This window comes from Opisthocomus hoazin, chromosome 21, assembly GCF_030867145.1.
Source record: "Opisthocomus hoazin isolate bOpiHoa1 chromosome 21, bOpiHoa1.hap1, whole genome shotgun sequence".
NCBI classification, from domain to species: domain Eukaryota; kingdom Metazoa; phylum Chordata; class Aves; order Opisthocomiformes; family Opisthocomidae; genus Opisthocomus; species Opisthocomus hoazin.
In genome coordinates, this window is record NC_134434.1 from 10,142,661 (window position 1) to 10,165,518 (window position 22,858).

The 22,858-nt window shown below is 41.0% G+C and overlaps 1 protein-coding gene across 1 annotated transcript in view; it reads right to left on the reverse strand.

The window, feature by feature from the left end:
- The window catches only part of SMURF2 (SMAD specific E3 ubiquitin protein ligase 2), a 67,437-nt gene extending 44,835 nt beyond the window's left edge, over window positions 1–22,602 (reverse strand). Inside the window, exon 1 of the mRNA XM_075440646.1 lies at window positions 22,223–22,602. Within this exon, the coding sequence (XP_075296761.1) occupies window positions 22,223–22,274 (52 nt within the window). The 5' untranslated portion in view covers window positions 22,275–22,602. The remainder of the gene's footprint in view (window positions 1–22,222) is intronic.
- Window positions 22,603–22,858: the final 256 nt, after the last annotated feature.

Below are 22,858 nucleotides of genomic sequence, written 5' to 3' on the forward strand. Positions count from 1 at the left end.
TCCTTGGACCTGCCTGAATTCCCACATGGGAAGATATAAAACAGGAGGTTTTCAACTATTCATGGAACAGAGCGTTGTAAGTAACGCCACACAGATTTGCAAATACAGCTGTTGAGGCAATAACTTTCTCAATTTATGTTTTGAAATAAAATTGTTTATCCCAACTGCTCATATTAAATTTTATTTTACAATTAATCTCTCTGAGGATTTATTTAATTTTTTTAGCTTTCATTTCCTTTCAATTTTCATTTCCTTGGAAAGGTGTTTTTTCTGCAGATGAAGAAACTAAGTGACAGAACACGATCATATACCAAGAATTTACTTTCAGTTAATGAAATCCATGCATTTTCGAAGATTGCGTTCGATTACTGTCAAGAAGGGACAGACAAAGACAGGTAAACCTAATAAATAAATGTTTTACAGGTGCACAGGGGTTTTAAGTAAAGGTGGTGTGGAAACACGGGATGGGCTGGAATGCCGCAGCTGGCCATCACCGACCACGAGCGCTGCTCAGCGCGAGCTGGGGGGTTTCAGCCTGCACCCAACAACACGGAGGGCTGCAGCTGTTCCTCTCAGGTCAGGCCCAGCCATCGCAGGGACGCGAGGTAGATCGGGAAGCTGAACTGGCTTAACAGAAAATTAACCTTCTAGGGAGACGGATTAGTTTGCCACTGGCTCCAAGAGCCGCGCTGGCTTACCCCACAGTCACGCCATCCGCAGCTCTAATGCGGGAAGGGGCAGCAGCACCCGGCTGCAAAGCAGGGAGGATTAGCTGGGCTACCTTTGCGAGGGCAACTTCCAGCCGTGCTGCAATAGTGCTTGCCATACCAGCGAGCTTTTCAGTTCCAAAACCAAAATGCACCCCTCAATATTTTCATTTTATTGCTGACTGCCAGTTTTTCCTCCTGTCTCCGTTCTGCAGTTCCAGATATTTATTTAAAAAAAAACAAAAAACCTTCTTTTTTTAAAAAGCAGGATACCAAAATAGCTACCTAACACCCTTCAGGTTTTCAGACACAATCTTCACCTTAAAAATTCAGATGGAGTTTTATTTTCCATTTCCTGAAGCACAGAATCAAAACACTGAAAAAAGCATTTCTCTTGCAAGTATCCACACAACTGCTTCTACGTATTTCACTTCTTAACAGCTGCTCTTTCCGAGTCTCACAAAGCACTAGAAATTTAGAGTAACCTCATGAGCTCTAACTAGAGTTAGTACAGATTATACACAAACACAGAGGCTGGCATGCCCTTCTTGAAAATGTTTTTCCCCAATACTTTACATGAAATTCAGTGCTACCCAAACCAAACCTCCAACAACCGTCCTCTTCTGGGACCAATACAGTGGCAGCACACGCCAAGATGAAGATGCCATATGACACGCACAGGGAAGCCCAGTTCACCCAAGGACACCGGACAAACTGATGCTGGTTTCAGACATGTTCTGCTCGCTTAGATTAAATGTGATCACTCTCCACCATGGCCTGGATCCGTGGTTCTGCAGCAGGAAAAAGCTGCAGGGTACGCACTGCCTTCCCCAGCAGCCAGGTAAGCCTCAAGCCACCATCACCACCTGTTTCATCCAGAGATCTTTTTCTGATGTCAACTAGAAAATCAGAACTAGAAAACACATAACATGATCCCTTCTGCCCCCAGAGCTACAGGAGCCAGGACAACTCGGGAGGGACAGTAACGTCTCCAACAGGCACAGCCTACCTTACCACATACACTTACAGTTCCTACTGGCCGGAAACTGATTTCCAACTCTCTTTCAGAATTATAAACATACATTAAATTTAACGTAAATTTAGAATCATGTACCAATTTTAACTGTCTTATGAGGAATATGTGTTAGAACGATTCAGAGGTACTAATGAATTGTTAAAGTGCTATTAAATACTAACCTGCCAGGTTGAAAAAAAGAATTCAACATTAGTTCCAAGTGACACATAAAAGTGTTATTGCTAGGCTGATATCCAAACACAGGGTAGACAACTTTAGAATAAACTCTTCTGAAATACGTATTAGGATAACCTTAGTACTAGAAAAGCACTTTTAACAAGAATTTCCTTTAATAAGTGTTGAAATTCTAAACTGTCCCATAAACACATTTCTGCAAGCTGAACACAAGTCAGCTGCTAAATCCTCAGAATACTGCATGTAAAATGAAACCCATTTCAAAGGATCACACACACCTGCTTATAAGCACTGTCAGTTAGAAACCTGTGTCTCAACAAATCAGAATTACTCCTCTGGGACTAAACAAACAAAACCACAATACCCTGCATTCAAACACCAAACAGCAATATGGATTACCCAGCAGAGAAGAATGTCCTAATAATGCAATACACTGTAAATCACAGCAAAGCATGCCAGAAACTAACATAGCAACAGTACATTTTTCTTTCCAACAGATTCACTGTATTAAATTCTGTCTGTAAGAGTAGGTTGTGCTTTGACTGGATTTTGAATTCTAGACCCACGTTACTTGCATGTAGCATAACTCATGGAGATTAAAATTCAAAATGAAAACATCACACATTTATCATGGAAGAAACATTAATAAAAATGCATTGCATCACCGCATATAAACTGTTAAGCCAATAAATCCTGCATCTCATGCAATAATACAATTCTGGGACAGAGTCTCGCAGGCCATTGTAAATTCCCGTAAGGGGGGGAGATGCCACGACAGCGACGCAGGACTCCGACAGCCTGTGCCGGGGACGTCTGAAGGACTTGCGGACACAGCCAGCTGGAGTCTGCCTAGATTTGCCATGTTTAGACTCCCGTTCTAACATCACAACTTCTACTTCACAGCATTGTTTTACTGTAAACAAAAGGCTTCCTTTTCCACTTCTCCTCCCTTATTCCACTCCAAGCCAAAAGTAAAACAAAACACAACACACACCCCCCCCACCATTGAATTCTTCCTTCAAGAAAGCAACGCGTTCACGTTTCCTAGATTCATTCAGCGATGGGCTGCCTGCCACACACGTCACCAACTCTATTCATCTGTCCCGTTTCTTTGATACGCCTGTCAAGAGGCAAAGGAAAGAAATTACGCTGCCACTTCTGTGATGGAGATCGCAACCCTCCCCAAACATTTCAAACCTTACCATGAAGGTTTATGAGTCGCTCTTATGGAGATTCACGTTTGAACCAGTGAAACTGAACATGCAGACAAAACCTTCGGTTGGTTTTATTTTGCCTTTTTTAGCTATATACCAAATATGCAAATTAAATTTGACTGATACAAGATTAAACCATTCCCATCAGTGTGGAAGCTAGGCCTTCCGTCACAGCCTCAAACGGCAAGAAAGAAGCAGAAGCAACATGTGGGAAACTTTAAGGAAACAAAGGCTACTGCGAATCTTTGCATTTCCTGGTTTAGTGGGGATGGAGCCTCTCAGACCAGCCAGGATGTTTCTAATGCATAAAACTTTCATACACTAGAAATTCCACTTCACTCCCCCACCCTACTCCAAGATGGCCTAACCCCCCTATCTCACCCATTTTTCAACATCTGAAAAACCACTATTGTACCACGAGGTCATCATAAATACACCACTCACCGAATACTACACTGGTCAGATGGAGCAGGGAGGCAAAGCAACATAACTTTAAATTAACAGCTATTACAACACTTGAAAAAAAATGCAGTCAAAGATCAATTTCAAAGTTATCTCTTCTGTTTCTCACATTTGTTGTAAGTACAAAATTGTATTCCAGTAAACAAAGTCAAGGTGGGAAACAGAAATCAATTAAAGATAAATGAACCCACCAGCTTTGCTGTTGTATCTGCCATATGATCCTCTCAATTATTTTTTTGTCTTCCTGCAGTATTAAAAACATCATTCTCATTAAAAAAACTTTTTAATTAAAAGTAACATTACCAAGATTAACTAATCTTAAACCTTCAGAGATGGTTATTATATGCAAGCGTGAGTGAACTATTACAAGCATTAACTCCATTATTCTACAAATACGCCAATAAAATAGTACTTGAGAGCTCAGGCAAAGAAAAGGGGGTACTCTTATCTCAAACTCTTAAGAATCGTTGTGCTAAAATCTTACCCCAATCTTTAAAGATTTGTTTGAATTCCCAGCAGTTAGTTTTTAAACCAACACCCAGTTTAGACAAAAGCGATTAATCCAAAATTATCAAATTGAAAAATACTTACTTAAAGCACAGGATTCTTCCTCTGAGGATGGGTAAATAAAATAGGTAGCATGGATATTTACCCATATATTTCTAGCTTGTTTTGCTAGGAACAGGGGTGGGGGAAAAAAGCCAACAGGAGAAACAAATTACAGCTCTCTTCTGTCTGATGGGTTTCATGCACCTCTGAATGCGTGCTGGGGGAAAAACCTGCTAACAAGAAGCAGAGCCCTCGGATTTGTTTCACCGCAGTAAAACTCTCCACCCTCTGAATGATCTGTAGCAAAGGCAACAACAAAAGAAATTCATGATCTAATTACCAAGCAGACAAAAATGCCCTGAATTTTAAACAGGGCTTCAGAAAAGAGGCACCTGCACCTAAGCCAGACTCCGGGGTGTCAGGAATTCCAGACTGCAGGACCACTGCCATCCCTGCCGGGACAGTCACGCACTTGACCTACACAGGAAGCCTCAAAATTCTGTCTCCGCCACAGACATGATCCTAGGGGAACACTGCTATTGCTGGGACTTTTCTGGGAAGAGGCGCAAAGAAAAGAACCGTAACAAACAAACAAAACCCCCAAACAACAACCACCCCAAACCAGACAAACATACAAAAAACACCACAAAAAAGAGGAAGATGCCAAAAACACGCACATCATTTACCCTTCATGAGTAATTCTCCTGCCACTCTTCAGCAAAATGCTGTAAATATTAATTTTATCGACATGAACAAAAAGATTGTCAGCTGCTTTGTAAGAAACAATTCCTAAAACATGACAACAGCTAAGGTGACAACTTTTTGGGGGGGAAGTAAATTCTGCCATTTCAAATATATCACTTGAAATACTTGAATAATTTTTTAAAATCATTCCGTAATAGACAAAACTTAAAAGAGTTCATGAGAATCATGACTCTGATAATATCACTAGCAAAGGTCATCAATTAAGCATCCACCCTTAATCTAAACTCCTAGTTCAGCACAATTTAGTTTTACTACTACACCTGACGTACTGAAATCCTCTCATACGGAGGAGGACCGGAGAGTGACGCACTCTTCGCATCCTCCTGCATTATCATCAATACCCACAACTTCAGACACAGATTCTGATCTGTCTCTGATAATTCATGGATCCTGCCCCTTCCTTCTTTAATGCAGTTGAAATATTTAAGCACAATGTCCCTATATTTACTTTTTTTGGGAAAATTGTTTTTAGTGGAGTGCTTTCAACTCTGTAAACTGCCTCACTGGAACTTGAAAGTTGGGTTCTGCCAGGAAAACCAGGATCAGCAGAAAGATGCGTGAACTACAAATACACCTTCACCTGGTTACTAAGCTTACACCTCCAATTTTGTCATTCCGCCTCTTAAAGAAGGCTTTAGAGAAGCCTTAAAGAAACTACATACAGAAAACCAAGGCAATGTCACCATTCATAATTACTAAAATTCTCATGTAGCTCAGTCCAGTCTTTTTCCCCCATCAGATAACCATGAAGCCTCATCTCCAGGAGAGAATTAGATCAAGAGACTACACAATTTATAAACTGATTTAGTTACATTACTGCAGCCCTTTAATATCAGTTTAGTTTCTCTGTGTAAACAGATGTGTTCTACAGATCATATCCAAACATTTAAGAAGCTATTGCTGTTAAACAGACATGATCTAACTGGATGAGCAATCCTATTTATTTCAACAGAAGAAAAGCAACTTATGTTAAAGTCCCATTTTTCTTGTTTTGCTTTGGTTTCACACAAGCTGCTTAAATTATTTAGTCAAATCAGTACAATTTATATACTACTGTAAGAAATACTATAAAAGGGATTTTAAAGAAACTGACCACCAGGCAATTCAGATGAAATGGCTCACCAACACACAACAACAAAGAATCTTGTCCAAAAAAGCTTACCATGCAATTTAAACTATAATTTCAGAAACCTTTTGGGAAGATGCAGTGTTGAAGCAGTGAAAAGACAGGAATTTTGTTTGAGAAAGGAGCATACGGCAGAAGGTAATAAGCAGTAGAGAGTGAAGAGTAAGAAAGACAATGGGAAGCATGTGAGACTGAAGGAAGGAGGAGTGTAAAGCCGATTACATTAATGTAAAAAATTTAACACTGTGAGTCAATGCTCCTAGCAATACAGCAGATGAATAAAAACCCAAGATATTTCCAAGAAGCTAGAGGATACTTTACTACTAAGCATCTCTAAAGGCAGAACAGCTTTCAAACCTAACGAGCAGGCAAGTGTTTCCATTCATCTCAAACACCGGTTATGAGCCCCAGAAAGTCCGAGGGGACACAGAAATGGGAAGCCCTCCTTCACTCAGGTGCCTTTCACTCTAGAAACCCTCACCCTCTCGCAGTTCCGCTCACAAAGCATTAAACCAAATGTCACTTCTCCTGACTTCTACCACTGCTTATATGGTTGCACACGCAAGGTAAGAGCAAGAATGCCAGACCCAGTTTTCCAGAGGAATATTTACATTCATTCCTAGGCACACTGCTCCTTGGATATCTCAGCTGCTAACTGAGCACCATCCCAGGCCCCCTCCCCCAAATATAATTATTTGGTAAACAATATATTAACTTACCAATCAAAATAATTATTTCCTCTCACAACTGTCGTCTTCTCAATTTTTTAACGCTAAACACCTTTCAATGACCTACTTCCTTTTGTTTCTCTATGATCTACATATGTTAGAGCCATTACGACAATTTATATCAAATAAAACAAGACCACAGACACACTAAAACTCTGACCAGCTACATGAACAACGAAGGAAGAAAGAGGGCACAAGCCTTTTCCTCCTTTACACTCCTTCAACTGGCTTTGTAAACTGTACTTCCTTTCTGCATTGATTAACTAAATTTAAGAATTCATAAATATATTGCCTGTTTACCTTTGTGCACTGTAGACTATGAATGGAATTGTCAATGTTAAATAGACACAAGTTTTTAAAATACTAAAAATCAAAATGCAGTGACCGCTTTGGAACTAGCACGCTACGTGAAATTACATTTCCAGCTAATCATGTATGTTCACTAAATATAAGCAAATAAGCTACACTAAGCCAGTTCACCAAGTTCTGCCAGCATCACTGGTGTGGTGCCTGCATTCCAGACACGTAACAGTCCTCGCTAAAAGGTGGTATTGCCAAAGGGTCACAAGATGGGAGTGCTTTTGGGATGCATGCAAACATTCTGTGATTTAGCTAACAGTCAGAAAAGTACCTAAACATATTCAAAGCTACAGAAGAGAAATCAGAACAAACAAGTGAGTCTCCTAGATTCTGATCCTAAATATAGACTGCTGTTCAGGAGACAATAAAAAACCCCAGGACTGGAGAAGATAAAGTGTTAATCGCATATTTGGTGGTTCATGAGCCAAAGCAGTCTGAGGTTTAAACTGCTTCTGCTCAGTGCTCATCCCATTCAGAGACGATGAATCATTTCCCATTTGGCAACACTTCTGCCTACAAGGCTGTCTTCTGTGAGATTTCTCCTGTATCCTTGTAATAGATTTGCTAATTTAGTACACCTGACTTTGAGCAAAAGCTATTGTTGCCAGCTGTCAGACTAGACCTCGTCCTGTTTATCAGACATATCTAAACCATCCTGTTCTGCCCCAGTCACAGAAACAGAACACTCTTTACTAATCCCAGTGCAGTAAATTACTTTCTAATATCCTTGTTTTTCTTACTCTGCCAAAATACCAACACATCATAGATTTAAAGCAACAGCAAAATCAATTTATCCGCAGCAGCTGGGCTCATGCCAGTTTATCCAATAACCACATTTTTTTAAAGTCATATTTGCTGTTCTAGTCATTCTGTCCATGAATTCCTGAGCTTCAGCAGCAGAGGTCTGACTATTTTAAACAAAGGTAATATAAGCTCAGAGGGAGTGCATTCTAGTTTCTTGGGCAGGCCTCCACAGCTCTTTGAAAGATAAATCAGAGTAAAACAAAGTATTAAACGCCTCACACACACTAAAACATTTCCTCATTTTCCCCAGGGCTTTGTACATGCAAAAGAAACTGCATTATTTGCTGTTTATAAATATTTGTCTGGACAGCAGCTTAAAAGGGTAGGGGCAACAGAGAAAATATGTGGGGTGTTTTTGTTTGGGTTTGTTGGGGTTTTTTTTTAAATCTACCTACAGAGAATCTGGAAAACATATGAAAAAACAATTTGTGTACAGTATTTTTACTTCTAAACAAAGTCTACCAAAACTTCAGTCTTTGCATTGTAGATCACATAAATCAGTTATACAGAGGCAAAACAGCAGACTCACTCTTTCCAGGTTTTACACAGTGCCCAGAATTCCTACTGCACTTTAAAAAGCTCGCTGTGTTCACAGAAACACATATCCACACATTAGATGCTCTTTTGACACTTTCACTCTCCCATATATTTTAAAGCTCAGTATAATCAACAAAAATATGAGAATGCATCCATTCTGCTACAAAGAATGTGGAGTATTTACAATTAATTTTCAGGAGGCTGTGGAGCTGCTCACTCATCTCCAGCATTCAAATCTGGCTTCGCTAACTCATGCTGAGTAGGCGAGGAAGCACACCTGAACACTTCCACATGGGACTGCCTTGGAAGGCGTCAGAAAATGCAATTCGACATGCAAAGGCCATTGCTATGAGCAGGCTCCATGCCACCTTATGGTCATCTTCTGCTATACTTGTTGTCAAAACTAAATTTAAGTGTATTTGCCTACTTGTAGCCTAGCTGAGGATCCCCGCTAACGGCTTTCTTCATCTATCTAGACACCATTCAAAACAGGCTGATGTCTTGGCTGGTTTCAGACAGGAAAAATATAAAATAATTGTAAAATAAAAGAAATCAAGAGCACAAACTCCATGCAGAAAAGAGGTGGAGATCATTTATGCTACAGTAGCACAGATTGCTTCTAGAATATAGATACAGGAAGGACTGTGTATGAAAGGGCACAAACAGCACTGCTAACACGGTATGAATGAGAAAAGTTGTAACAAGCTCCTACAAGAGGAACTGAAATGCAAGAAATTTACAGGTGCAGGGAAAAAACAATTCACAGCAGCTGACAGTGATGTAGCAAACCTACGTGAGAAGGTTGCTATGATGCAGTTAGACACAGCACACACCTATCTACAGGCAATCAGAGCAGCTCTTTGGGGATTTGCAGAACATCCCCACCCCAGCAACCGTCCACCTACTGCAGCCTCCAGGCCCTCGCAAAGGGAGCACGAATCTGGAACCACCCGCTGCCGCAGCAGTACCTGTTCTTCCCGGTGGGACGGAGGAAAAAAACTTGGGAAACAGAACAGGATCTTGAGATTTTAGGAAATGGAGATGCAGTGGGAACAAACAACAGAAATTGAGAAGCACCATTATTTCATTGCCTTACAACAGCCGCACAGCCAGTCTAGTTCCCTGTAAATGCATTGCTCTTGCAAGTAGAAGGATAAAGTCTGATATACATTTTTTCTCAAGGTTTTCATTGTAACATTTGAAAATGATGAATCAGATACTATACTTCAAGTATTATTCATCTGCACAATTTAAGCTAGCCTTGAGTAATCATTAAAGAAAAAAATCTGCCAGGAAAAAATACGCCAGAATATATGATTCATTCACTTTTGAAACAATAAAATGGTTCTCTATAACAAAAATAAGTACATTGTAAATACTTCAATTAAAAAGTTAAAAACACAGCCAAACACAATGAAAAAAGCATGCCGTATAATAAAAAAAACCCAAACAAACATGTCTGTGTGCAAATAACAAAAAAATCTTGTTAGGAAAAGGTAATTCCATAAAAACAGTTAACACCATATCTGATGGAAACTGTACTCTATTCTTAAGTTATTTAACAGTCTTAAAACAACAATCATACAGCTCACCTCTCAAACTCTGACAACTCACTATTAAGCTGATAAACAGATATTTATTTCAGCACCAAGGTGATGCATGTAGTGTATCTGAAAAAGAAACAGGCCTCTAGCTCCGGAAAGTTCACGACAGCAACATCACAGGGACTCCTGAACAACTCCCTGGGAAGCAGTTAAGGTTTTCACAGACCTTCAATCATGAAAAAGGGGATCAGGTGAAAAAAATCAAGTATTTAATAGCTTTATAATTGCCCAAAGCTCAAGAAGGTACGAAAATGAGCAGCTTTTTGGGAAAGACATCTTCATAGGAGCAGAACATTGTTTCAGCCTCCTATCAATTAAACATTGCAGGCGCGGGGGGGAAGAGAAGTCCTGTTAAACATCAGTAAGTAACACTGTACAAATACGAAAACAGGTAAAAAAGCTCACTTTTCTTCACGGTTAGACAATACTAAGTGTAAGTTTCTTAAAATGAAACCTTGCAGTTTCACATTGTATCAGTTCATTTATTTTTAGTTGACTAAAGAAAAAAAAACATGCATCTGATAGCACTCTTACAACTTCTCCTCACTTTGTCTATGTACAGCTATTTTCTGAATAGGCCTCGAAAAGAAACCTCAGATAGAACACGATGCCTTTTTCTCCTGCTGGACGTACACCTGCCCACTACACGTAATTTCTGATTAGTTTCTTCACTGTTTAAACTCTTCTCCAGACTCATGGAGGTGTGTGTTTAACACAGAGAGTAAAGCTCAAAGTTTTTCACAGCACAGGCAACTCCGTATCCACAAAGCACAGCACAGATTATCTCAACCCACTAACGCAGTAAGCTGTTTCTGCACAAATCCGCTGGTGACACACTGTGTAAAATTCAAGGACACCCCTCTTCTATAGAGAAATCCTTACATACAATGCAAGAGTCATCAAAGAACGTAACTGATGGCTGCCATAGCTTTCTCTGTCCATTTGATAGTTAACATATTTGCATTGATTCTAACTAAAAAAGATCAAATCTTTCACGCAACTAACTCCTCAATAGCAGACAGCACTTATCTGAAAAAAATACTAATTCTAATTCGAAAACCTTCATGAATAGATGGCATATAAACTAGCAAAGGAAACAATAAAGCTACAGAACTCGATTATTATCACATATTACTTAACAGAAAGTCTTCTGACTCTTTTAAAACAAGAAAGTACTAGCATTAATGAAGTGACCAAGACATCACATAATTTCTTAGACTCAAGGATTAAAAAAAAAAATCAAAAACTTCTGAAGTTTGCTAAAAGTTGAAGAATTCCTTTTGTTCTACATGTAAGGAGTAATCCTGATCTTATCTGCAAGCTTTTCTTAGAATTATGTTATGAATCATGGCCACTTAGAAGCCAGCCCTTAATTCCGTATTTCTCCTATATAGGATGAAGGTGATGAACATGTGGAGCAAAGAAACAGATGGGAGAAATTTTGGGGCGGGTGTTTTTTCCTGTTTGTTTTTAAACTTTTGTCCTCTAGCCAACTGTAACTGCTTACGTTCTTTGCATTTGCTGTACATCTTCAGTTCTTGTAAAACACCTCTGCTCTAGATGACCACTTCTTGTAATATACTCAAATCACTCTCAATAACACCGTACACGCGCAGCGGCATTCCCTGGTTACAAAGCCAAGTGCTAAAAAGGCTGGAAACATGAGAATCCAGGCTGGTCCTGCAAGCCGGTGTCAGGTTCATTGCTACAACACTGGAGTCCGGGCACCGAGAGATCTCCAGCGCCTTGTTCTGCCAAAAACCAGTCTCCACCACGTGTCCATTTGGCCCCGACAGCTCCCTGTTCCCAGTCACTCCCTTCTCCACCCGCATCCAACTTTTGAGCCCTCTGCATTTAGTTAATGCCTCTCTTCACACCGGGAGCGCACCAACGAGCTCAGCATTCACGGGATGGAATCAACTCCCATCCCAGCCGTTTGTCAAACCATGCACTACTACTTACTTGGCTGATAGAGACATCTGCCTGTTACCACACCCCTGTTCCACAGCGTTCCTGCCCAAGAATAAAGGATACACAAGAACAAAGGATTTTTTTAAAAGGTGCAATGTAATTTTAATCTCCTTCTTGGAATTGGCTGAATTTTAACAGAATCTTCCCAAAATAAATTCAGCCTGATTTAGCTACTCAGCTTGAAAAATTTCAGTTAGCAGGGCTGCTTAACAGCAACTGAAAAGACAGTCTTGTAATGGGAAGCGCAAACTATAGCTGGCCTTACGAGCTCCAACTTGGTATTACAAGTTCAACTATAGTTATAAATTCCACTGACAGCAAATAAAAAGCAAAGATGTTCAGACAGACAAAGCCATTCAAAATCGTGTTCAAATTACATGAGGTAGAAGCAACTGCAGGAACCAGCGCTCCTAACTGCCCACGCTGCTAAAGTGCAAACGCAACTTTCAAAAGGGTCAGGGCGACCAGGGACAATTCTTCTTTTCATTTACTGCTACTCCATCACAGCAACGCAGGGTGGGTGCAGAACAAGCGCGTCTCCAGTCTTGGGCCGCACTAGGAAGAACTGTTTAAGTGGAGAGAGCAAAGTTTCTAAATTTCAATAAACTTACAAAAAATATCAAGGTTTTGAATGGGTCCGAAGTAACACCCGGCATAGATTGTTACATTATGCTGATAGACAGGAAATGGCTGACGACTTCTACAGGACGAACAATTCACCAGAGGAAAGGAACTATCAGGAAAAATGATAAATATTGTAATGAGGAAATCCGAGGCATATATTCACAACGCCACATTCAGATTTCAAAAATGAACAGAAATATCTTCATGATCTCTTGGCCACAGAAGCGAGACATAAATCAATGCAAATACATAGTACCTCCCCAGAGAGAATAACCACTTGCTGTTAGGGAGGGGAACCAAAAAACCTTATGGTCTACCCTTGTAGACAGGACTACAGAAATCTTAAGATTCTTTTACCACCTCCTTGTAGACAGGTATTGGGAGAACATTATGAACTCCGAGAACAGCTTAAAGCAGGCAGAGAAGACTACACGAATATTTTATTTTATGACAAGCCAGGCACAACACATGTACTACTGAAAATTACTGCAAGTCACTTTTTCCTTAAAGGCCTTCTCTCTTCCTGTTGCAGAAGTCGTCAGAAACCAACATTTAAAATCATCCTTCAATCTAGTTCTTCAGCAGAAATCTCATATATGAAAGATTTTTACAAAAGGTATACAATTTTACATGAGATCACAACTTCAGGATAATTCTTGGCCACACCTGCATTAGTACAATCACAAAGATTTAAACCCTTTAACTTTTTGACAAAGAGCATCTATCCATCTGTTTAAGGCAAAGTGGAATTACTGCTATCTGATTTTACAGATAGCGTTTCCTTCTGTAAGAACACACGAGCATTTCCTCTGTGCAGCAGCATTAACTCGCTTGACCAGAGGTCAACAGCAACATTTCCCTATTCCACACATTCATACTTGACCAACAGTTTATTGTAATAATGTGTGACATAAACATTTGAAGATTCTTTTCACCAGCACCTTGTACTTTACCAAAGATCCAGAACTGTTTGTTAGACACTTAGAAATGCCACGTGTATGACCCATTTGAAATTATGAAAGATTAGACTTTAAATTTTTACAATTGTTCATAGGTTTCAGTTACCAAGAAGCTTCTGCAATGGCAGTATAAAAGATTTCTGAACTTTCTACTAGAATCCTCTAACTAAAAGTGCTAGAAAATTTCCACTTTAACATGCACTCCTTTAAAGTTTGGTCAATTAAGGTGTCACACGCTGTGAACCTAGGCTTAAAGAAGCCAGTCATTTTTTTATTTCATGATTAGTAATGCTGAGTAAGCGCTCTCTGGCACATGTGAGGACCAGATCCTTCATGTCCACTTAAATGGAGTACTTAGCAACACATACGTTTTGTGTCTCTTAATATATATGTATTAATACTAGCATGAGGAAGATAAATGCTCACACTGAAAATGCCATCATTACTACTTGGCTAAGAGCAGTATTGTAATCAGCAGCATGAAACACAGCAGAGAGATTTCTGCATGTTTTAGCTCAAGTACAGGAACCCACATTTGTTTTCTGCTTCCACTGTCAAGCGACACAAAACTTGGCAAACCTACAGTCCTTCACGTCCCTGCACCAGCTCTCTAACACATTTGGCCCACTCCATCCCGTTCCATCTTCACAAATGGCTCCTTTTGCCCTCAAATGACAACAGCTGCCTACACCAGCTCCACCTTTATAAAGTTTCTTATATCACTTCTGATATCACCTTCTATAGATTAATACAGAAGTACTTATTTTGCTGCTAAACAAAAAAGAGGACACCTTAATATCACTACACCTAGGTACAATGCTACTACTCATTTAGTCCTGCATAGTCCTCTATACAGAGCTATAAACTCAGTGTTTTAATAAATCCCTGTGGGAAAATAGTGGATGAGAGCTTTTCCTCTGAAAATAAATATTTATACACTTCATAAAACAATGATTTTGGAACAATGAAAGATGGAAAATTTCTGTTAAGATTTGAATTGAAGATTTGTCATAAGGACACCTAAAATACTTGGCACAATTAACGCTACGAATTTCTAATCCCAGGCAGTAAAGCATGAATGTAATTCTGTGCATTTTACCCAGACACATTTAGTTCTTTTACACACAGTTAAATATTTTTTTTTAAATCAGCCATGTCTGTAAGAACTCTGACCCAGATAAGATCTTTATTCCTCTACCAAGAATAAAAGAGTAGTCATTTTAGTATATTTAAATGTTTTCCATGAAAAATCATTGCAAAGGTAGTAGACTACCTTTCACTAACATGAAAGAACAAACTTTTACTGAGCACACTCCATCCACTTTCTTTACGTCCTACAATACACACAAAGCAGCAGTTTTACCATACGCAGTTTTAGAAGCAAACAGCCTGGTCTTTATTTGTATTATAAAGAAATCACCACATTGGCTGAACTTTTCAGAAAATGCCTCTGGTATTACCAATGCAGATTCCCACCTTCAATTAAATACAATCACAACTGCCATCTATAATTGAATTTATGTATGCATCTATACATAAACTCCAAATCAAATAGCTAGGTATGTCAAAAAGAAACATCATTACTGGTATAATTAGTTATGGCTCCATTTAACTCCATCGGTAATATTAAAAACTGGGTCAAGGCAGAACAAAAATGAGCGTGTGTCACTCCTTTAAAACTATTTCGTGTGACCAGCCCCAATACGGCTCCCACCAACAGCCTCCTGTCCTGCAAACAGCTGGCTGAGTTAAGGGACTGCTCACACGCACACACCAACCCACAACGGCCCTCCTCTACACCCTTATCAAAAGAAGGAGGGCAGTGAGAGGAAGAGGTTGATTTTAACCTGCTTACATCCTCAGCCCACCCCACCTGACAGCCCAGGATGGAGCAGAGGGATGCGTGCATCCCCAAAAACAGTGCAGCGGGTTGGAAAGTTCTGCTACAGCAATGTCACGGCAACTTTTGTGGCAAGATGGCATCACACCTGCTAATCTAAGCACGAATGGTAGAATCTGGGTACTTCTTACTGTGATCCGTAAATTACATAATCTGTACCTGCTCTGCATATTTGAAACAATTTAAGTGAATTAATTACAGAAAGGAAGCATTGAACCAGTTTACACTGACAATACCAAAGCCATGGTTGGAGTGACTCTCCCTTTCTGCAGGAAAACAATCCTTGTCAGTTGTGTTAAACACATACTGGCCAAGAGTCATTCCAGAAAATTAACAGCAGGACACAGCCACAAAAACTCACAGACTTCTACTTTTTCTTTCACTTTCAGAATGTTGAAGATATGAGTAACATCTAAGCAATATTTTTTACTCACTTTTGGGGATAGCAATCCTGCTAGTCTAATTGTCTCAGCAACAGCAAAAAAAAAAAAAAAAAAAAGGCATTTTGAAGCAGGAAAAAAGTAGTTGCCAAGAATCTACAGGATGCTAAAACACAGCTGAGAGTGCATCACAAATACAGCATATATTAGAGAACTGAACCCGAATCACCCCAAATGCATTGTCTTAGAAGGCCCAAAACAGAACCTTGTATTCTGTGGATTTAAACTCAAGAGAAACAACATCCACTGGCAGAAAGTCGAAAGACAGTGGCTCTAAATCCCAGCTTTACCTGGTTTATCCTTTTTATGATCTTGAGCATGTCTATTCCCCATTCTGCATCAGTCTCCCCACATAAACTCCAGTGGTAACAGTCAGTCAACTTTTTCCTGAGCTTTGTTATCGACAGATGAAGATTTCTTTAAAGTTACAAGCATTCTTATCTATGCTTTCATTGAAAGTATTTAAAGTTTAAGTAGCGAGAAAAAGTCAGCAGTTTGCTTCCTTGACCATGCTATTGCCAAATGTCCCTCAGAATTTTGATCCTCCTTCCCAAGTAGGAAATGCGCTCTGCTAATAGCAGGCATGCACAGTAGCTACTTTTATATGCACTGTCTAATGTTATTGAGTTTAATCTTTACCAGCCTCTCAGAAGCCATCAGAATGATCTCAGACATTACATGTGTCATGAGCACTTACATTTTATATATTGAAGCATGCACGTCACAGCCTGCGTAGCACTGTACTCGTGCCATTAGGCCAAGTCAGAAGTCAGGCCACCTCATTACTGCGATGAGAGGAGGGAAGACACACAAAGAATCATCCACCTTTTTAAACACCTGCAAGAAAGGTCTGGCCCGATTGTGAGCTGTCATTTTACGTAAGATGGCAAAGCAAGGACAGACTTCAAAGGCCATGAGATAAAACAGCACAAAACATTAAAAGCTGTCGTCTTTTACGGACAAACCAATTCACCTTACGGACAAAAAGGCAAAATGTCGTCTTCTGTGGCCTGGCAAGATTTTCAGTACGATTATCAAATAAAAAAAGAAAAAATAAAATAGAATATAATCTGTCACCACTAGTTGAGTTACTCAGCTAAATTCAGCTACACAGACAGACATTACAGGACAGCTTAAACTCTTTAAACGCAACTGAAAAGTACAATTCTAAAAATTACTCGCTACTTTTCCACCTCCAGGACTTCTACTCCCCACCCCACTCCCAATAGCTTTATTTTTTCAAACATTAACATTAGGACTGCCTGCAGATTTCCCACACATCTCCTACATGTGTCCCATACATCACCTATACATGTAAATCCTCTATTACCTTCTACTTGACGCTTACCTGATTCTACAGCCAAAGATGAACATTCAGGCTTTTTGCTCTTTTAATTTGAGCTCCTGTAGAACTGTTTTCTGACTATGATTTCCTCCTCTAAATCCTTTTTGATCTTTGTTTTCCTTGCCACGATACCCCATTATGTATCCTTGAACAGATACCTAATTTTATACCCAGACGAATAAAATTTTGTCATATAAGCTGATCCCATAGAAACAAACAGTTGAGACTGCTCCATACAGCTGGCTCAGTTGTTTATCACAATTCTTTGGCGCCTGTCTGATCCACAGCTGATTTATATGTATATAAATATCTATAACTATACACACTATATATAAAAAGCATATATATATATACACACACTTCACACGTTGATGAAAACATGAGGGCCAAGCATCCATCCATCCCTATACAATCTGATCAGACACATGCCTATTGACTTTGTTATGACTGCACCAGTTTAATCCACCTACCATGTAATTTATTGATCCTGATTTCTTAAGTACTAGTTTTCAGTAAGCCACGTGTCATTAAGTCAAATACACCTTACATGAAGGACACCCATTGTTTTACTGCTGACCAAAACCTCTCTAAGTACAGGCTGCTGGTAAAAGAGGCAGTCCTGCCCTCTTTTCAGCTTCTCATGTGCATCCCTCTCCTTCAACGCAAAAACTTATTTATTTCTTGGTAGGATTAGCTTTCAGCTCATCACACAGCTACACAGTTGCTGGAGTCAACAGCAGAGAGGGCCCAGAAAAGTGAAGCCAGGGACTACAAAGCAGAAAAAAAACAGCACTCAGATTTTAAACTAACCTAAAATTGTACTACGATTTATGTCAACTATGAAACCACAGCCTCACTATTTAAAAATATAGGTAGCTACTTTATCAATGGGTAATGCTGTTCCTACAATGAGGCTTTGCTATCCGTGAGCTTCAGTCCTTCCAACAACCACCAATTTAGATTAACCACTGTTTTCGATTGTATTAATTTAACTGTTAGACCAATCCACTGCAAAAGCCAGGTTTGGAGATTCCACACTATTCTGCAAAACTCAAGAATATTCTGGCTTTTTTCTAAATAATACGTACCTTTCTCCATAAATATTATTAGCATCACGAGTTTCCACGAACCGATAAAAGCAGCACGTTCTTCCTTCAACACTATATCCTTACAGTACAGTACCACCTTTGTACTGTAAGTAATGAACAGACAGTAAAATCAACAAAAGAAGGAGCAGGACCAAAGATGAGATGCTGTCCATTTTCTATGACACAAGATCCAGGGCTTTTATTCCCCTAATTAGCAAACGCTGCCAGGAAACCCAAAAGCCTACAGTAAGGAGGAGGAAAACCAGATCTGACAACTCTTCAGGCCTACCTCTGACTCTTTACCAACAAAACTCTTCCAGCTCATTCCAGTTTTTTCCAGGGGATATTTATTACCACTTCTTACAATACAGTGTAACTGGGCTTTGTGGCTGTCAAAGTACCTTGTTAGGTCTTCTAACACAAATGCTAGCTATAACACATGAACTAAATAAATTTATGCTCTAACCTTTATTCAACTCAATATATTCTACTGCTCATGCAGTTTTGCAGACTTCAAACTCATTTTAAAAAAAATCTTTCTGCTTGATAAAAACAGCCTTATAGACTTCATTCAGATAACTGTCATCCATACTGTAAGTGAAAGCAGTCAAATGTAACTATTTTAACATTAGATAATTCATAGATTAGGACATAAAATACTTACTGAGCAACTGAAAGCAATGGTCATTTCTCAATTTTCTGGAGACTATAAGATCAATGCAATTCAACACGCGGGGTGGAAGAAAGAATAGTACATTCTGTCTGAGAGTATAGCATAGTTACAAACCCACAAATTCAACACAACACTGAGGAAAATCACTTTCAAAGCAATTTGCACTTTGCAGCTTTTGTAGAACTCAGGTACACTCAGGATAGGACCAGATATCACGGTGGTAAAAAAAGTCAAAGTTGGATGAACTTTCCTCACATTACAGCTTCCTTGGATAATGCTATTACAAGCTGCTAAGATAAATTTTGGAGAAAACTAGTGCAATGCTAGACTTTAGCTAATTTAAATTACGCTGCCTATATTTTAACCAGAAACAAACATTTACACCTCATGCTAGCAGTGAAGCATTATCAGAAGGCATAAGCTTTGGATTTCAGCAATTCACCAGTTTTTCTAGCTCAAGATTGTGTGAAATGCATTGACATATATATCACTAGAGATTCAAGTGATATTTACGACAGACAACTAAAGCTACAGCAAAATAATAACCATTTGTAAGAAATGTATAAGACGGATGCACTGTAAACTAAATAAAAACTTACTAGAAGTATGCCACTGCTGTGGTTTTTCTGTGTTATGGAACCCAGACCTAAATAAACTGTTAAACACTTAGTGTAAAGGTATGCCAAACATTTCTCAGAACTTTCTTAAGGTCCCAACAAAGAATCAACCTTTTTTGCAAAATGAGGCCTAGGTTAAATATTTTATTTGGCTCCTCAAGATGGACTGAGAAGTTGGGCACTAGCTCCAGATCAGTTCTTGGACTCACATCAAACATTACCCTGTCATTTATCCAGTCAGTCAAAACAATGTTTTCCATCTAAACCTTTAATGTTTATGTCCTGAAAAACTGCTAATTGAATCCAGTTCTTGAAATCCATTTTTTAATCTATACCATCTAATTCAGAGATAATGAATGGAAAAGATAAGTGTTACGCAATGATTGCAGAATTAATCCTATAAATATTCAAGCCAAAACAGAAGACTTCAAGTTTCATACAGCCAAAATAGCTTTTTTCAGTTTGAGAATAAACTTTTAAAAACCCTGGATATACAGATTCTTTTAATTGCAAACAGTTTTAGAATTCAAGAGCCCTCAAACTGCTTTTCCAATCAAAAAGGGTAATGAAAACCACACAGAACACTTCAAACTATTCCTAGGCAAGAACTGACAACATGTCAGCTGAATTAATAAAATTCAACGTTTTTCTTAAACATGTAAAGCTTCCTTACAACAAATGACCTGAAGCAAAACAACCCACAACTAGCTAAAGCATAAAATACCTCAAGCCTTTTTAACTCGAGAAACAGGCCGATGTTTCACATAAGCTTCCAAGTAACAGAACTGCTACTCAGCAACTGCAAGAGCTGCGAACCCTGGAACAGTCCCCAGCAAGGCAATTTTTCCTGCATCCTGTGCTCTGCGTATTCCCTTCCTAAAATATCAGGTGACAAAAAACTCTGAAACGTTCCTTCAGATTGTACCTGCTTCTTTTGGGGACTGACCACACAGTTAAAACTCAGTACACAAAACTGCAGCCTACTTCTTGCTCACAGTCACCCCCCCATAACATCTTTATACTGTCGCAGACACAATTTCATTATATGCTTAATCCTTAATAAAAATAAGATAAATATGAAACAAAATAGAACACAAAAGCCAAAAGTGAGAAAGACAACTCCCTAAGCAGCATTTTCCATGCTTTTACATAAGGCTACAGACCATTTGCAAGGTTCCAAAGATAAGCAAGTCTGAGCACTCACTGCTCCGGAAAAAAAGTATTAAAGTACTACATCAATACAGCAATAACCTGAAGAGAAAGCTACAAAACACTCTGTAAAAACAAGGCAGCCCTGTTCCATGCATCAGCCCCAGCTACGCTTATTTTAAGAGCTGTATTTCCAAGTTTAACATACAGACACTCACAAATCTCCATGAAAACTAGATTACAAATTTAGTCCAAGTATTGCCAAAGTAAAACATAAGCAGATACATTTTACTTTCCCTATAAAAATAACATACTTTAAAAAATAAGTATGAAAGCACCTCTCTTTATTAGGCATTAAACTGGGAATATTTCACATGCACCTAAAGAAACTATACCAAGCCTTTCAGTCACATTTGGTTTGCAAGCTGGTTAAATACACCATATGCAGAGAAGCGCATTTACAGCGTTATCTGTTATTTTCTAATGGCTCGCCTCTATGCACTGACACTTTAGAACGCAAAATCCCGTTTATCTGCTGAAGGACTTGCACCGCTTTGACCCAGCTCTTTTCTCTCGTGTCTCCTCTATTTTCCCTGTAAGAAAGCTCCAGCAAAACTTCCAAGATTTTTTCCTCTAAAACTATTTACCTAGCTTCTTCCACGGAAAAGAACATACTTGTAAGTATTTGAAAACGACTTATTTTCCTTCCCAGCACGCAGGTGAAGAGGGCGTTTTTATGGTATTTTAAAATATTACAGGTCAAGTGGTCTTCTGGGAGAGGGCAACACCCGGCGCTTCACCAGGCGAACGCCGGGCAATCCTAACTGAGGAAGCTGGCTTTAAAAAAAAACAAACCAAAACAACAAACAAAGCGATCACAACAAAGAGCGTGACAGTTTCTTTCGAGTTTACACTGAGGGGGAAGAGAGAGAAAAAGAAAAAAAAAAGGCGCGGGGGTGTCGAGGGAGAGGGGAAGGCGCCCCGCGGCCGCAAACCCCCGGCCGGCTCCGCCGCGCCCCGGACCCCGCGGGCTGAGGGGGCCCGGCCCGGCCCGGCCCGGCCCGCAGCGATCGCGCCCCGGCGGGGCAGCGAGGCGAGGGGAGCAGGGGTAGCTCAGCGCCTGCTCCCCCCCCGCGAGGCCTGAGGGGCTCCTCCGGCCCAGGTTCAACCTCAAAGACACATGGAGGGAGCCCGCTCCCGCCCCTCCGGCCGGGCTCTCCTCGCCCCTCTCCCCCGGGAGGCCGAGCTTCGCGCCTCCCGGGACCCCGCCGCTCCTCGCTTCCTCCGTTCCGTCCTGTCCCGTCCCTGCCCTCCCCCCGGCTTGGCCCGCCCGGCGCCCGAGCAGCCCCGGCGACGGGCGGGCGGGCGGCAGGCCCCGGCGGAGCCTCACCTGTCAGTCGCAGCTTGACGGGCCCGTTCCGCCGGGCCCCTTGGTTGGACATGTCCCCGGCCGCTCGGCGGGCTCGGCGCTGCCTTGCCCGGGGCTCCCCCTGCCTCTGGGTCCGGGAAGGGAGACGGGGGGAGGGGAGGCGCTAATGGAGTCGGGCTGGGCGCTCAGGGCAGCGGCGGCCGCCGGAGGAGGAGGAGGTGGAGAAGCCCGGATGTGCCCAGCGTCGCCATGAGCGGGGCCGGGGCCGAGGAGGAGGCGGAGGAGGAGACGCGGCTGCCTTCCCCGCCCCCTCGCCCGGAGCCCGGGCGGCGAGCACAACAAAGCCGGGGCCGGAGCTGGAGCCGCACGGCGGGCGGACAGACGGCGGCCTCGCCTCGCCTCCCCTCCCCCGGCCCGGCGCGCCCCGCCTCGGGGTCCGCCCGGGGCTGCTAGCGGGGAACCGCATCAGGTGGCGGCGAGGCCTGGGGTCCTCGGGGCGCGAACGGCCGTGGCGGGACGGGAGCGGGGAGGAAGATGGCAGCCAAGCTGCGGCGTGAGCTGGGAGAGGAGAAGCGAAGGCGCGGGCGGGAAGAGACCCTGCGGGCGAGGAGCCGGAGCCGGGCGGCAGCGCATCGAGTCCCGCTCGGGAGCGCTGCT